This window comes from Monodon monoceros, unplaced genomic scaffold (assembly GCF_005190385.1).
Source record: "Monodon monoceros isolate NGI ecotype Baffin Bay Population unplaced genomic scaffold, NGI_Narwhal_1 Super_Scaffold_1, whole genome shotgun sequence".
Classification (NCBI taxonomy): Eukaryota; Metazoa; Chordata; class Mammalia; order Artiodactyla; family Monodontidae; genus Monodon; species Monodon monoceros.
The window spans coordinates 67,865,104-67,882,112 of NW_021703765.1; the positions used below are offsets into that span (position 1 = coordinate 67,865,104).

Consider the following 17,009-nt stretch of genomic DNA (forward strand, 5'->3'; position numbering starts at 1 on the left):
ACTGAATGAGGGGACGCCCGGCAAGAGAGACCCAGTGAGGGTAGAAGCGGGGCAGGGTTGGGGGGGAGTGTGGAGAAAGGCCACCCCCTCCAGGAGAAACAAATTCACTCAGAGATCCCTGGATGCAGCCTTAGCCAAACCACCAGCCATTTAATGGAATTTTCCTCTTGTCGTCTAGGCCTGCAGGCTCTGAAACAAGCCTGCCAGAGATCCGTACCCTCAGATGAATGCAGGTCGTGCCTGGTTCCCTGGTGACTGCCAATTCTCCTCCCGCTGCACCCTCACACCACCCCCTCACGGACCTTCCATTCACCGGAAATCACAAAGTCTATCTTCAGAATAAGCTGTCAGAAAAGTAATTGCGACACTCAAAGAAGCAAAAGGTGTTATGAGAGAGAGTAATCTGGTAGATGAGTTTCAATTCCATGGGTCATCGGCATCACAGAAAACTTCCTAAGATACAAAAAAAAAAATGCTTATTAAAAGTCTACTCTGAGGCTGTAATCTGGGGGGAAGTTTCCTCCTCTGACCTCTGAGAGGAACATTCCATAGCGCCCCCTCCAAAAATTCAGTGGTTTCACTTACTACATTTTAGCCAAAAATGTTCCAAGGGAGCTACAGGCAGCAGAATGCATAAAACCAACATATCCAGACTACAACATTTTTTTTTCTCTCTGCACAAGAAGAAAACAAAATAAACATTGGCTGAAAACAAGATGGACGGATGGAAAAGCAATGAAGCCTACAGCTGGTGACAATTTTCTAACCTACTTTGGAGTTAACGCCCAGAGCCCACGTGTGGGAGGAAAAAATCAGGATGTGGAGTTAGATCCACCTGGACTGAGATTCTCGTTTAACCACTCACGAACTGTGTGACCCTGGACAAGCATTTTACTCTGAGCTGCAGGCTCCTCTTCAGAACAATGGGGGGAAATAATGGCACCTATGATGGAAGACTCTGTGGCTGTGCTTGTGGAGGGCTTCACAAAATAGCTGCATACAGTAGGCACTCAGTAAACATCCTGAGCCCGTCCTGATGTCCCGGAGCTGGTCCTATCGGCCTCTCGCTTGGATAAGATGGCAGTGGTGCTGCAGAATGCGGACTAAGCTTCCATTTCTCAGGTGTACCCCAAACACGGCCAAAACACACGACCGGCCCCACAAGATCCAGGGATTCTTCTCCGTCTCCCTGCTTTCTTAGAGCCCTTTAGATGTCTGTGTAGCCAAGCACATTAGGCCTCACGGAGATATTCTGTCCTGTTGACCTCACTGTACAGATAAGGACGCTTAGGTGCAAGTGACAGAGTGAACAGGTGGCTGCGGGCACTGAACTGTGCTTCTGACCCTCATTTTCCTCACCTGCAAGATGATGCTAACATTCCCTGCCTAGACTGTACAGGGGCTGGGACAATTAACTGAGGATATGTACATGAAAATGACTTTGTCAGTGACTTTGTACTCAGCTGCCCTCATTATCAACATTAATATTACTCTTACATCGAGCCATATGAAACTGTCACTTGCTTAGGTGAAATACCAGTGATTTCATTTGTTTCTACCTAATATAATCACCGCCCAACAGCCAGTTGGTGGATGACAGGGCAAGAATCCAGGTGACTGTAAGAAATTTCTTCCTTGTTCCGCATCTTTATGGAATCAGCTAACCCATCTGAATTGTCCCGACAGTTGAGGTAAAACCTCTCGGCATGGAAGGCTGAGTAAAATGTTGGCCATTTTGCTTCCAAAAAAAGAGTTTTCCCTTGTGTTTTGGGGTCTGAGCACTGCTCTGAGTGCTTTACCCATAACTCATCTAATTTTCAAACCTCTGTGACTATCTTAGGAAGTTTTATGCCCATTTTATAGAGAAAGAAAGTGAGGTCGAGTGCAATGAAAGGACTTGTCAAACATCACATGACACAACCCCAGGGAATCAGAGAACTCAGCCTGTTCTCTGCCCTCGGACGCTGCGATCCAGTACAGCTCCAGCTTTCGCTAGCTGTGGGACCCTGAGCACGCCGCTCCTCCTCTCGGGTCCTCTTGGTGCCCTATTCTAGAATAGGAGTAGTCACGCCTATGCTACAAGGATGTGGGGGCGGTTTAATGAGACCACGAAAGTAGTGTGTAGGAGTGAGACTTCCAGAATGTCAGTACAAGGAGCTTGACAAATCCTCTCCCCGCAAAACAATGACAGACATGGATACAGTTTTTCAAAAACAACAACTTTGATACTCTGGAAATTGAGCAAGGGGATGCAGCAAATTGAGAAACATTTATTCAAGAGAAACTACTGGGCCTTTAAGAAGAGTGGGAGTTTATGGCAATCATGGCCAAGACCCTTCCACTCCCCACTAAGCTCTGTCACTGCAGAGGTCCTACCAGGGCGAGGCAAGCTGTGAAAACCATCCACTTTGCTGCCAGAAGGGGTTCACTTACAAGGATCAAAGTAAGGGGAAATCCCACACCCAGGAACACTGTCAGAAACAGTAGTGCTCTTGGCAGCAAACAAATGGAGAAAGTCAATGGCACAGCTAGCCTAAGACTGTTACCCTGAGAGGGGCAAGCAATGGGCCAGTGACTAGCCAGGTCCCTATAACAAGGAGCTATAGGGAATAGGACAGTCATGGTGGGCCTTGAGAACCTCCCATAGACTCCTGGCAATCTGGAAGGCTACACGCATGCACGGGAGGGACTGAGAGAGCCTTAGGCATGTATATAACCCTACTTAAATATAAGGCCACGTGCACAGGCAGAAAACATGTGAAAGAGCCACACAGAAAGTAAAATCTGTGGCACACTGTAAATGCCTGAATGTCGAATACATTTTCCAACCCACACAGAGTACCGTAAGGATTAGATAAAAGCTTCACAGATTCAAAATGTTTGACCACAACCTCTCCTGACCACTAAGCTGTGCTGACACAGGGGCAACTCTTGAGAAACTACAATTTATAATAAAAACAAGAGTGAAACAAACTGAAAAGAGATGGCAGCAGTCTCACAACGTGGGGGAGCCAGACTCCAGAACCCTAGTTCAGATAAGTTACCACGTAACTGGGAGAAGAGCAGAATTTAGAGGCAGTTTTATATTATTGAAAATGGCCAGCTTTCAACAAAAAATTACGAGACACGCAAAGAAACTGGGAAGTGTGACCTATATCCAAGAAAAACAAAAAGCAGTCAACAGAAACCCTCTGTGGGCTCGGATGCTGGACTTAAAGACTTCCAAGCAGCTCTTACGATGCACATAATGTACTTAATATCATGCCTGGCACATGCTAAGTTTCAATAAGTACTAATAATTGGTAGAGGTTCTGAGGTTATAAGCCCCTCTGGCACTGTGGAGTGATGACACACCCTTCACCTTTACCATTCTAGGCTCAAATTATGAGTCCTTCAATGTACCTGGAGAAACCCAATTCATGCCTCCACTTGCAGAATCCTTTTGTGTCCTAGAATTTTGCACAGAGCTTTCTCTCCAATGTTCAATAAAAAGCACGCAGTCTGACATCTCACGTTAAGCTGAACATGCCAGACAAGCAGCGGAAGACTCCAGGAACCACAAAGAGCCATGGCTGGGAAGAGCTTCCCCAACTCAATCCTCAGCAGGTAGTGTGCTACAGGGAACCCACGTCTGTGGAGACAGATGCTCTCCTAGTACACCATTTGGCTGCTGTCAGTACAGCACCTTCTCCAGGAAACCCACACCATGACCCGATGGCTGCCATGTGTTTGGGCACCTACTATGTGCCAGGCACTTTGTTATGCCCTATCACATGTTGTCCCTGGTCATACAGCTATCAAGCATCATGGGGCACGGATGAATGGAAAGAGAGATGGCAGATACCAGGATGTGAACCCAAGTCTGTCTGACTCTAAACCACATGCTTTTAACCACTGAAAACTCTCACTTACACACTGATCAAATCATTCCATAAGGGTGGGGACTATATCTCTGTTCTTTAACTCTATAGGCTCAAGACTGTAAATAGAATGTCTGGCACAAAGCATAAACTATATGGACGAATGTATAAATAACACACACACATATTTATATAATTGAGTTGGTTAACACAGAATGGAAAACATGTAGAGTTATTAAAACAGTAGACCCAAACTGGAGGAGGACAGCAAGGTGAGAAAGAGAAGGATGATGCATAAATTCCAGAGGGCTAAGGCTATGGAAGGCCCTGTAAAAATCGTTTAGCATCATGAGAACGGACAGCTCCCTCTCTCCCTCCCCCCACCCCTCTGCCCCAGTCACGGGCTCACAGGGGCCTCTTCCCAGCAGAAAAGGACTCCGAGACAAATTCAGAGGAAATCGGGAGCATCTACCAGGGTCTAAGACAGAAGAAGAGTGGCTGCCTTTGAGAAGACAGACTGGCATGCCTTAGGTGTGTTCAGATCAAGGCCCCAGGGACACAGATTTGGTTGGCTAAAATCAATCATCGCTGTAGACTCAGGGGAAGACGGTGGGCCCAGGGCTTTCCCATCATGGGATCAGGGAGACTTAGCGATTCCTGCCTCAGCAGCAGAGAGACTGAAGGGACCAGAATCTGGGACACCGCCAAGGTGAACCGAATGAGCTCTTCCAGGAACCTGCCTGAGGTCACTCTGGGAGGGCTTCAGTGTGGGTTAAGGCATAATCTTAACCAGATGGGATAACCTGGGAGAGAGGAATGGGACCCACGATGGTTAGAGAGGGTTATTTTGGAGACCGGAGCAGGTGCCTGGGAGTCTAGAAGAGACGGGCATCCTCAACGGCTGGAAGTCAGCGTGAGAACACTGCCCCCTACAGAGGGCCAAGGAATGGCCACAGTGGACTTGACTTCCTTCATAGTTTTGCTTAAGCCAGTTCAAATAATAACGATCTGGTCTTCAAAGCTGTGCTCCTGCTGATAACCTTTTGGTCAACCATCACCGACCACCTGATAAAGCCCAGACTCTATCTCTGCTAACAGTGACTGTGGTCTGGCCCCTGCCAACAACCTTAGACCCTTTTCTTGACACTTGGCAGCATTTATGCTCCAGCCACGCTAGATTAGCCATGTAACCTCGTGACTCTGGATCTCTGTACATGCTGTTCCCGATGTGGCTTGCCCTGTACTTTCTCTTACTTGATTCCTCGAAATTGTCCCAGAAAAGCTCAGCTCAATCGTCATCTGCACTGAGGTGTCTTCCCTGAATGTCCCACCCCTCCCCTGCTGCAAAAATCCGAAGTTTTAGATGTGTTTCCTGGGGCATCCCCAAACTATCCCTCTGTCTGGAAATGACTCATTTTCATCTTTCTTCCCCACAAAGCTGTGTTCTGTTCATTCCTGTCTCTCTGGCAGCTAGCACAGGGCCTGGTGCAAAGGAGGCACTTCATTACAGTTGGATGGGATCAATAATAATTATTTTAAATTAACATCACAGATGGCACATTCTATACAAAACTTCACCAAATACTCTGTCTTCAAAAGGCTCCCGTTCGGAAGTCCTGTATGAACAATGAAAAGATGCTCACCAGCCCTGACCATCAGAGGACTGCAAATCAAAACCACAATCAGATACCACCTCCCACCCATTACGATAACTAATGCAAAACAAACAAACAGAAAACCCAGTAAATAACAAACGCTGGCAAAGATGTGGAGAAACTGGAACCCTCGTTGGGGGGAATATAAAATAATGTAGCCATTACGGAATACAGTTTGGAGGTTCCTCAAAAAGTTAAACATAGGATTACCATATGATCCAGCAATTCCACTCTGGGTATACACCCGAAAGAATCAAAAACAGGGTCTCAAAGAGATAGTTGTACGCTGTGTTCATAGCAGGGTCATTCAGAATAGCCAAAAGGTGGAAGCAGTCCAAGTGTCCACTGAGAGAGGATGGATAAACAAAATGCTGTACTACATAAACACAGTGGAACGGGATTCAGCCTTAAAAGAAAGAAATTCTTCTTTTAAGAATGTGCTGCAACACGTGCTACAACATGGGTGAACCTTGAGGGCATCATACTGCGTGCAATAAGCCAGTTACAAAAGGACAAATACTAGGGCTTCCCTGGTGGTGCAGTGGCTGAGAGTCTGCCTGCCGATGCAGGGGACACGGGTTCGTGCCCTGGTCCGGGAAGATCCCACATGCCGCGGAGCGGCTGGGCCCGTGAGCCATGGCCGCTGAGCCTGCGCGTCCGGAGCCTGTGGTCCGCAACGGGAGAGGCCACAACAGTGAGAGGCCCGCGTACCGCAAAAAAAAAAAAGGACAAATACTAGATAATTCCCCTTATATGAGGTCCCTAGAGCAGTCAAATTCATAGAGACAGAAAGCAGAATGGTGGTTGCCAAGGGCTGGTTGGGGGGTGGGGGATGGGGAGCTAGTGTTTAATGAGGACAGCCTCAGTTTTGGAAAATGAAGAGCTCTGGAGATGGATGGATGGATCCATGGATGGATGGATGGATGGCAGTGGTGGCTTCACAACAATACAAATGTACTTAAGGCCACTAAGTATGCTTGAAAAAGGTTAAGATGGTAAATTTTATGTTATGTGTATTTTACCACAATAAACAGTAAAAAGCACTATGTGAGGAATTTGAGAACCTGAGTTCAAATCCCAGCTCTACCACTGCCCCACTGCCCAGCTGGGGGGTGACAGCCTCATTCGCCTCTGCTGTAAAATGGGGATAATTCCCAGAGCAGGGAGGCTTTATCTACTGAGGGCCGTAACCTTTTCACATTACGCCTGATATTTCGTGATGAGGGTCTGTGCATCTGTGGTAAAAGGCACACGCTATTTTTGTTTCGGGAGCACAAAATATCCATCGGGGACCCTCCAAATGAGAGCACTTCACTGGGAAAGAGCCCTGTTTAAGCACCACGTGCATGCTGGGCACACAAGGGATGCACCAAGGCCCATTTCACACCCTGACAATGAATTCCCTCTGCTGCTGTCTAGTGTCTAATGATAATATTGACCTTTTCTAGCTGTCAAACTTGTCTTATTAAATCCTGAGGTCTTAAATGCTTTGCACACAGAGGCTGACCGTTTGCCCACCCGAGCACGTGTTCATGTATAATTCATGGCGTATCATGTTGCCTGGCAAATGAATATTTATCAGCTTTTTCATAAGAGGCAGGATGGCGTTTCCTTTTGCTGCTACCAAAATCCTATGCTGCAGCAGATGAAATTTGTGAGCAAATAAAAAGAGAAGAAGAAGCAGCAGCAAAAACTCCCAAGTCCGTCCCACCGGTGATTTTCCACTTCTCGAGGCCTCCAGCAAGTGTATGGAGGCGGCTTCGGTTTGGCTCCAAGAGAGAACTGCTGAGTCGTCCGGAATAGAAATGCCTCCATATGCTACCCCCACTGCCCCCACAGACAGCTCCCCCACGCCCCACTTCTGTGCTGTTTTCAACTGCAGAGGAGCCCAAGCCCCTTTCAATGGTTCCATTCCAGATGCTCTGAACGGAGATTAAGACTGGGGCGGGGGACCTAGGATAAAGAACCCCAATGAAGCTTGGTACAGAGCGGCTGGTGGCACCAAGCCAGGCAGAGTTTCGTGGTTTCCAAGATGGGTTGGCGGGGATAGCCTTGCTCCACACCAGCTTGGGTCTGAGGTCCCCTCCCCACGGTGACTCAGGAGGGCCACAGAGAAATGCCGCCTTGTCTGCAGGAGGTGGCCTGTGCCCTGGCCCTTGCTGCAGAAACGAGCCCAGAGAGGACTTAAGAATTGTGACTCTTTTCACTCTTCTTACCTCACGACTCAGTGAGCTCAGGCATGCACGGGCACACTCACTTGGAGGGGGAGTTTCAACACGGTTGTGAATATCCAGCCTGTGTGGCTTGGCTGCCGTCACTCTGGCCTTGAAAGATGATGATGGTGGTGCTGATGCTGCTGACAGCAGTTCATATATAATGAGCCCTTACTATATGCCGGGCCCTACGTCAAGCACATCAATTACACTATTACATACAATCCTCCAAATGCCCCGCTGGAGTTGGTATTATTGTTGTTCCTATTTTACAGATGAGGAAACTGAGGCAGAAAGATGGATTCACTCGTTTAAGTTCACACAGCCCCAGCTGGGAGTCAACTGCAGGTCTGTTTGACTCTGGAGCCCAGGCTTTCTCAAAAGCACTCCCTGGAATCAAGAAATTTGGGTTCAAGGACAAAACCCATGAATGCTCGGCTATGTGGCCTCAAGGGAATCATCCATCTCCATGAGCCTACGTCTCGTCATTTATAAAAGAGATGTAACAGCTCTTGTTTTGCAGGGCTGTTGTGAGGATGCACTAGCGCTTTGCAAATTCTGAAGAGCTCTATCATTGATTAGCCGGTGGCCATTCTCAATAGAAACATTTACCGAGGCTTTGGCACTAGGGGTGAAGACTTCCGGCTCCAGAAGTTTACAGTAGAGATGGAGAAAGGAGATACCCAGGGGCAGAAATAACAAGGTTAGGTACATGTATTCATTCATTCATCCAACGGGAAATTTATCGAACACTTGCTGTGAGCTAGAGAACACACAGGCAATCTGTGTATAATTTCAGATAAGGATAAGTGCTATGCAACTATTAAAACAAGATGATGTAATGGAGAAGAGCATCTGAGCCAAGATCTGAATAGCAAGATGACAATGACACTGGCCAGGCAAGGACTGGGGAGAAAAGCACTCCAGGCAGAGGGGACAGTTTGTGCAAAGGCCCTGAGGGGGGTGTTTGGGACCACAGAGTCCTCTTTTCATAGACTATATCTCAGGGTGCTGGTGCCGAGGGGAACATTCCTATGGGTGGGAATGACGACTTTTCATCTTGCTAGGAGTCCCCCTGGCTGGGACTTGCTCTTTTCGTGGCTCTAATTCTTTCCCTGCACTTTCTCATGCAGGGTTTCAGAAGGACCGTTCTGGGGTAGGCAGTGTCCTAAGTGACATGGCAGCAGGCGAAGTCTGGAGCAGGGGTCTGAGTCAAAGCTCATGCCACCGTCACCTTAGCCCCCAAGGCCCAGCTCTCGGATCCCGGCTGCCCCAGCTGCCCCCGGGGCCATCCCTACAGAACAGAAGCACTGAGGCCTCCACCCCCATCACCTGGCTCCACATACCTTCTTCTCATCCACTCTCTCGGGGGCCGACTTGAGCTTCTTCATGAGCAGAGGGTCCAGCATCTGAAATCTTCGGCGGAACTGAGTGAGCCCCATGTGGTCAGCGTAGCCTGGGGTGGGGGGAGCAGAAGAACAAAGAATCCAAGTGAGAAGCCCAGCCCAGGGGTCCAGGGGTCTGCTCCCAGCCTTGCTACTCACTGTGTGCCCTCACGTCTTAGGGCCTCAGTCTCCCCATTTGCTAATTTAAGAAATTGGGTTCAATCAGCATTTCCCAACTGCATTCCCCAGAACAAGGACCCTATAAAAGGCTCCAATGAAAGTTTGGAAAAGCTGCCCCCTCATCTGCTTCTCCGAAGGTCACAATCTGTGTGAGCACTGACGTCAAAGGCTCCAGACCCTCTGCAGGGAATTTGCCCTGATTAGCTTCGCTTAACCCAGAGTTCTCCAAACCTGCTGGACCATGGGAAAAAAATTTTTTTTGGTTTAATACTTTTTACCGCCCCACAGACCACATGTGGGAAATGCTGCATCAGACGGTATCTACATGTTAAATCTAACATGTAGGATGGACACAGCTGCACCCTTCTGTGTGGGAAGTGGCATCTGAAAAGCTACTGAGAGAAGGTGACGTTTGAGCTGGCCTTTGAAAGGGCCGTGAGAGTGTGCCAGAGGATTTGGTGTGGAAGAAGTCCAGGCAGAGGGAGCCACAGCAGGAAAATACAAGGTTTGTTTCACAGTCATAGCAAAAGCAGTTACTGAGCTTTTATGTGTGCAAGACACTAGGATAACAACTTCCTTGTGTTACAGACACTCTGGGGACTGTATCATTACACCCATTATATAGATTGGAAATTGAGGCCCAGAGAGTTCAAGTCACGTAGCCCAAAGTGAAGTCAACCCTAACTCTCCCAGATGGGATCCAAACCCAGACAGAGATGATAACGAATCCAGTGAGAGTAACCAACAATGAGGTGAAAGACAAGCAGGGACCGGGTCCCCAAGGAACTTGACATCAAATTCCAGACCTCGAAGCTTGGACTTCATCCTGGATACAAGGGGTGTGGTAGATCCTCAGTTGCCTTAAAAAGAACCCTCAAGTGGCTGGATGGGAGAAGGTCTGGTGAAATCTCACTCCATTTTGAGACTTCATTTTACAATAAGCCAAATGCATGAACCATGAGGAAGAGTCATGGTGGGTACATGTGGCAAATCCATGAAGCCTTCCTGGGGGAAGAGGAGGGTTTCAGGCCAGGTTGGAAGGATGCTGACCGCACAGAGACCTGGGGGCTGGGAGGTTACAGGCCTGTCCTTTTGAGTCAGACTTACTTGGGTTCGTATCTCACATCTGCCCTGATTAGCCCTCTGACCAGCAACAAATGACCCTATTTCTTTGAGATTCAAGTTCTTCACTTGTCAGATGAGAGTAATAAGATCTCCTGTCACACAGTCACAATGAGGACTAAATCCAATAATGATTGTAATATTGGGCTGGCCAAAAAGTTCGTTCGGGTTTTGCTGTGCCACCCCGAGCGAACTTTCTGGTTAACCCAATAAAGGAGGCTAATGTGTTTTGAGCACTTTCCCAGGTCCAGGCACTTTTCTGTTATTCCCTTATTAATTCATCAACCCACTCGACAGCTCTCTGAGACCTGAGCTATCACAGGAGATAAAAGGCAGGCACGATCTAGGGACCTGCCAGTGTCAGCCACAGTCAAGCCCAGGCCAACTGGCTCCAGAGTCCAACCTGTGCCCACCAGTCTGCCCCATATGTAACGTTTGCTGAGCATTCACTCTCCTCCAGGCATTGTGTTAAGGGCTTTGTGAGAACAACATCAATTAGTATGCGTAACCGCAGTGCCCAGCACATCGTAGGTACCTGAGAAACAGCATATGTATGTGTGCATCATGCGTGCATGTGTGTGTGAATTCAGGCACACCTGACATGTTGCAGGTTCAGTTCCAGACCACCGCAACAAATCAAACATCACAATAAAGCATCCCCCAAACTTTTTGGTTTCCCAGTACGTATAAAAGTTATCTTTAGACTATACCATATTCTTTTTTTTCAATGTTAAACTCATCTTTTTTTAATATTTATTTATCTATTTATTTTGGCTGCGCCGGGTCTTAGTTGCAGCACACGGGATCTTTGTTGCGGCAGGCGAACTCTTAGTTGCAGCAAGCGCGCGGGATCTAGTTCCCTGACCCGGGATCAAACCCGGGCCCCCTGCACTGGGAGCGTGGAGTTTCACCCACTGCACCACCAGGGAAGTCCCTAGACTATTCTACTAAGCATGCAATACCATTACATCTAAAACACAATGTACTTCAATTAAAAGTGCTTTACTACTAGTATTTTCCTGCTGAATTTTATAATTACTTTATTTTTACTAAAGGGTATTAATTGAATAAGTAAATTGATACACTGTAATTCTGTGTTTTTATAAAAATAAATTAATAATTTAAAAAAATACTTTATTACTAAAAAATGTAACCGTCATCTCAGCCCTCAGCGAGTTGTAAATTTTTGCTGGTGGTGGGTTGGAACCATTGCAAGAATTACCAAAATGTGACACAAAGTGAGCAAATGCTGTAGGAAAAAGCGGTGACAACAGACTGGCTTGACACAGGGTTACCACAAACCTTTGATTTGTAAAGAAGTGCACTCTCTGTGAAGCGCAATAAAGCGAAGCACAATAAAACAACATCTGCTCGTGTATACGTTACACGTGCACAGATTCCAAATCATAAATACGTGACACACGCGTATGGGTCTCTGTATGCTTGCACACATTGCTTGTACACATTGCTTGTATGGTGTGAGACAGAAGTGACTCAGAGCAGAAAACAACGAGGAGGACTTCCCTGGTGGCGCAGTGGTTAAGAATCCACCTGCCAACGCAGGGTACATGGGTTTGAGCCCTGGTCCGGGAAGATCCCACATGCCGCGGAGCAACTAAGCCCATGCGCCGCAACTACTGAGCCTGCGCTCTAGAGCCCGTGAGCCACAACTACTGAGCCCACACACCTAGAGCCTGTGCTCCGCAACAAGAGAAGCCACCGCAATGAGAAGCCCGCGCACCGCAACGAAGAGTAGCCCCCGCTCGCCACAACTAGAGAAAGCCTGCACGGCAATGAAGACCCAATGCAGCCAGAAATAAATTAATTAATTAAAAAAAAAAACAAAACAAGAAAACAATGAGGAAATGAACCAGGTCTGGGAGACAGAAATTTGGCAAGTTATACCACAAGACTTCAACCCTTCACTGAGCTGGAAGCTCCCTCCAAGTCGGGCGGCGCTGAAAACGCAGAGGGCGGACCCGCAGGGAGGAAGGGGACGCTGACCCGTGCCTGCACGCAGGGACTCTAACCCACGGGCCAGGATGCCTCCGGCCGGCGGGGCACAGTCAATCAGCCACGGGCTGTGACCACCTCGCTCTTCCCGTGTGACAGTATCTGTCTTCCTGTGCCTGTGGTTGCGTGGACCGGTGGGAAAATCAATGTGATGCTGAAAGGAGCAAGGGGCTCATCTTTGCTTCCAGCTGCTCCCGGCTTCTCCGTCAACTACCTCATGCCCAGGGTTCCGTATTAACACGGTGGGAGGACACGGGGGCAGCGACCACAAGCTGAGGCGTCAGTGACCACAGGAATATTAAACAAATGGGTGCCCACCCAGACTCCCCGCCAGCCCTGCCGCCCCATCCGCTGACTTCGCCTGAGCTGCTTCTGGCTGGGAGGGGAACCCAGGGGGTGGCCTACGAGGTCTCAGGGGCAGAAGAGAATGGGAAAATTTCAGATCGAACTCAACTCATAAGATGAGCTAATGGGGGAGCCCTGGTGCATGCTTGCTTTCTCGAATACAGGCCTGACACTTTGTTCCTTTGGCTGAAACCCCTTATTCCCCTATCACTCTATCACCTCCTCAGCTGGACCCGGGAAAGCCAAACTTCCAAAGACAGCATTCACAGGCTGTCTCTCCTGGTGGATCCGCCCCTCATCTCCCACAATCCCCCACTCATTCTGAACCCGATTCCCTGAAAACCAAGGCTCCTCCATGCCTCCCTGCCTTTGCATACGGTGATCCCTCAGCCAAGCTTTTCCTCTCCCTGCACCAGCCAGAGGTGAGCTACCTGCTTCTTTCCAAGACTCAAATAAGACGTTATCTCCTCCAGGAGGTCTTCCCAGTCTCCCTGCTTCCTCCTCTGGGCATCCCCATGTGACACACGCCCTGGTCCCATCATGGACCAAGCTTGTTTCCACACGGATCTCCCAAACCAGGCTGAGTGTCTTGAAGACCAAATATTAATCGTTGTGGAAATTTCACCCTCTACTCCAAGGCAAATGCCCCTGAGATGTTTGTTGTTGAAAGGAAGATGAGTAAGACACACCCGTGGCCTTCCAGGAGTTCACAACTAAATCAGGAAATAAGATGGGCTTTGGACTCAAAGAGACCTCGGCATAAACCTAGGCTCTGCCGCATCCCGCTGTGTGACCCTAAGCAAGTCCCTTCTCCTCTCTGAGCCTCAGTTTCTTCATCTGTAAAATGGGGTAATCATAGCTCCCCCCTCACAGGGCTGCTGGGCAGTTTCGACAGGATGCTGCATGGAAAGCTCCTGGCACACAGCTGATGCTCCTGTCCCTCGGCCGTCACTGGTCCAGGAGCGTGTCCCAGGAGTCAGAGACAAGGTGCTCGCTCCCAGGCTGCCTCTTACCTGCCCTGTGCAGGCGCAGCGCCTCCAGGATGTAGGACCCTGCAAGCTGCACCCTCAGTGCCGGGATGTCCAAGGGCAGGGACCCGCCTGCCCCGGGCTTGTCTCTACCAGGCTGCGGTGGAGTCAGAGACCCCTGCCCGCCTCTGCTCTCCACCACTGGGCTCGGCACCAGGCAGTGGATGAAGTGTAACTGAGACCGTCTGATCACGCTGATCAACGCATCCTAGGACAGAGAGGAGACGGGGTTGCGGTCAGGGCCAGGGTGAGACAGAGAGGGGTCTAAACATTCCCCAAATGTATATGCAGTCTGGCCTGGGCATCTCTGTGGGGGCCCCATGTCCTACACCAAAGACCTATCCATGGCCTGATCTGTACTCATGAGAAGTAAAGGACCTTTATAACAACCCTTATTAAACCAGATGGAGAAATTGGGACATGGGGAGGACAAGTGAGCGGCCTAAGGCTGCACGGACCACTCGCCGAAAAGGAAGACCAGAACCCAGGACCTGGTCTGTGGGCTTTTCCAGTATAATATGCTATGAGTCATTTCTTCAAACCAATCCTCCCCACATCCCACCCTCCTGAGCTCAGCCTGACTCAGCCTGACCACTTGTTTTTGGATCAAGGTGTCCAGGTGACATCTTTACAGCCAGTGCTGGATCCTGCCGCCTCCCCTATGGAGAGCCTAGAGGTAAACATGCAGGCCTGCGAGGTGAGGAAGGCAGGTGGGGCTGGTCTGGCCGTGACATTTGTCACCTTGGTCAAGAGGGCAACTGTGGTTCCTGCAAACTTCCTAAAGCTGCTTAAGTTAAACCAAGGAGCTGAGGCTTTGGCCTCAGACTTGGACGGATCACTTCCACCAAATTTCTTTGCTTCCCTGAGCCTCGGTCTCTTCCTTGGTGAAGCGTGGGTGTTGCCCGCCCCTTCAGGCTCACTGGGGAGCTCAGAGATGATGTGGGTGGGTAAGCCACCCTGGAGGCGGGCAGTGAGGCCACGACTCCACGGGGACAGGGCCCCCACTCACCATCTGAAGCTTGATCTGGGAGCACGGGGCCTTCCTCTTCACCGCGGCCAAGCTGCTGGCAAACGTTCTCCTCACCGTGCTGCTCCTCTGCTGGGCCTGCTGGGAGGTGCCCTCCAGGCCGGCCACGGCCCGGCACACAGGGGACAGCTTGGCCCGGGACTGGAACAGGCCCCTCAGCTCCTCTCTGGCAGGTAGGAGGGGAAAAAGAGAGGTGCTTCAGGGGGATCACAGGGCGGAGCAAAGGGGACCCCCCTTGCCTCCTGCTAATCTGCCTCCTGAACCCTCCCCTCGAATCATACGCTAACTGCTTACTCTGTTCATGGTCCCTTCTGCCACACAAGCCTTTGCTTGGTGACAAATGTCAGCCCCTTCCTCCATGCCTCTCTTCCTCCCCTGACCTCAGAGCAACTTTCCTTCTACTGGACATTTCCGTCACCTACGTACCTGCAGGAATTCTACCCCGCCTGCACTTCCTTAGAGGGCAAATTCATCTCGGTCATCCCGAGAACAGGTCCAGTACACAGCAGGTGCTTACTGTGCTTGCTGTCGAACAGACAGCCTGAGCACCAGACAGACCCTACTGCGCCCCAGGAGGAAGCGGGGGCCCAGAGGAGGACCCGTGCCTCTCTGGTCGCACCAGCCCATCCCCTCCAGTGGACACCTGCAGGCACCTTCCATCGCTCCCTGCAAGTCCAGGCCCCACCCCGGTCCCAGCCCTCAAGACCCATTATCCACCCGCCTCTACGCCTACCCAACTGTCCAATATTAAGGAAATGAGTCTTGTCAGATGCACCAAGGGTGCTGAGAGAGGTTAGATGCATGGCAGAGCGCACAGACTAACAATGGCTTGAATACACTCACGCTGAAATAAAAATCTGGGGAGGGAGCAGTGGGGGGCGTGAAGCCCCTGGAAGCAGCAGCCCTGAGAGCAAAGGATGTCGGCACCAAGCCCTGGTACAGGGAGAGAAGGTCGGGCCCACAGCCCTGACCCATGCACGAGGACTGCCCCATCTGTGGGGTTGGGAGACCTGACTTCTGGTCTCCAATTCACTTTGTGCCTTGGGCAGTCACGTGTCCTCTTTGGACCTCCACTCCGTATATATAAAGCGAAAGCTGAGTGGGCATGAGAACCTCCTGGGAAGTCCCACCTGAGAGACTAGGTGGGCCCAGGAATGAGAAAGCGACACCAGCAGTCCTGGTGCATCAGGGACCTTGGCTGCAGAACCACATGCTAAGAAAAAGCACCAACGCTTGGCTCTCAAGCCTGCAAGACACCCTGCTGGGATTTACCTCCAACCTGCCGTGCTCTCTCACCTCCAAGCACACGCTGCTCCTTTTTCCCAGAACATCCCCCACTCACCAGGCCATCTGATCAACCAAGGTGTGCCCGCCCTTCCCTAACCCTACACCCCTCACTCAGCTTGAGCCATGGGATTTTAGAGCAGAAGGGAAATTTACAAGGCCACAAGACGTGTGGAGGGCCAGCTATGAACCAGGCTCCTTAACAAGCCATCTGTTATGTTACATCACCAAAGCCTGACAGCACACGTGTAAGCCTGGCGGCATCATTCCCATTTCTCAGATTGTGGAACTGTGACCCAGCTCACGCAGTTTGAAAAAGGGAAAAGCAGCATTTGTACATTTGCCTGACTCCAGAGCTGTGCAACATGGCCTTGCCCAACAAACCCTTATGTCATGATGGAGAAAGCGAGAAACCCAGAGGAGGGAAAGGGACTGCCCACAGTCACCCAGGTGACACGGGGCAGGGATGGGACTTGACCCAGGTCTGCTGGCTCCCCACACAGCCCTCCAAGTGCTCTTTACCCTTCCTTCTGCCCCATCCCCTGACTTGATCTCTTTCCAGGAGCTGTGCGCCCCTGAGCCCCCCCAGATACAGGCTTTCCAAACAACTCTGACCACCTAGACCCAAATTGTATCCCGGCTCTGCCACTTTTTTCTTTTGCTATGTGATCAAAGGTGAACCACTTGGCCTCCTGGGGCCTCAATTTTCTCATCTATAAAATGGGCCCAGGGATACAGCTGTTGTAAGAATTTTAAAAATGCTTATAAAGCGTTCACCCTGATGCCAGGTGCATAGCAGATGGCTAGTAAATGTTCTGGCCTGACACACACACACACACACACACACACACACACACACACACGCAGGGATGGGACTTGACCCAGGTCTGCTGGCTC

General features: G+C 50.0%; 1 protein-coding gene across 3 annotated transcripts in view; it reads right to left on the reverse strand.

Annotated features, from left to right (window-relative positions):
- The window catches only part of MYO18B (myosin XVIIIB), a 212,530-nt gene that overhangs the window by 137,764 nt on the left and 57,757 nt on the right, over window positions 1-17,009 (reverse strand). For all 3 annotated transcript variants that reach the window (XM_029224307.1, XM_029224312.1, XM_029224320.1), the window contains 3 exons: window positions 14,811-14,994; window positions 13,787-14,009; window positions 9,075-9,184 (listed from right to left, as the gene is read on the reverse strand). In XM_029224307.1, the coding sequence (XP_029080140.1) occupies window positions 9,075-9,184; window positions 13,787-14,009; window positions 14,811-14,994 (517 nt within the window). The remainder of the gene's footprint in view (window positions 1-9,074; window positions 9,185-13,786; window positions 14,010-14,810; window positions 14,995-17,009) is intronic.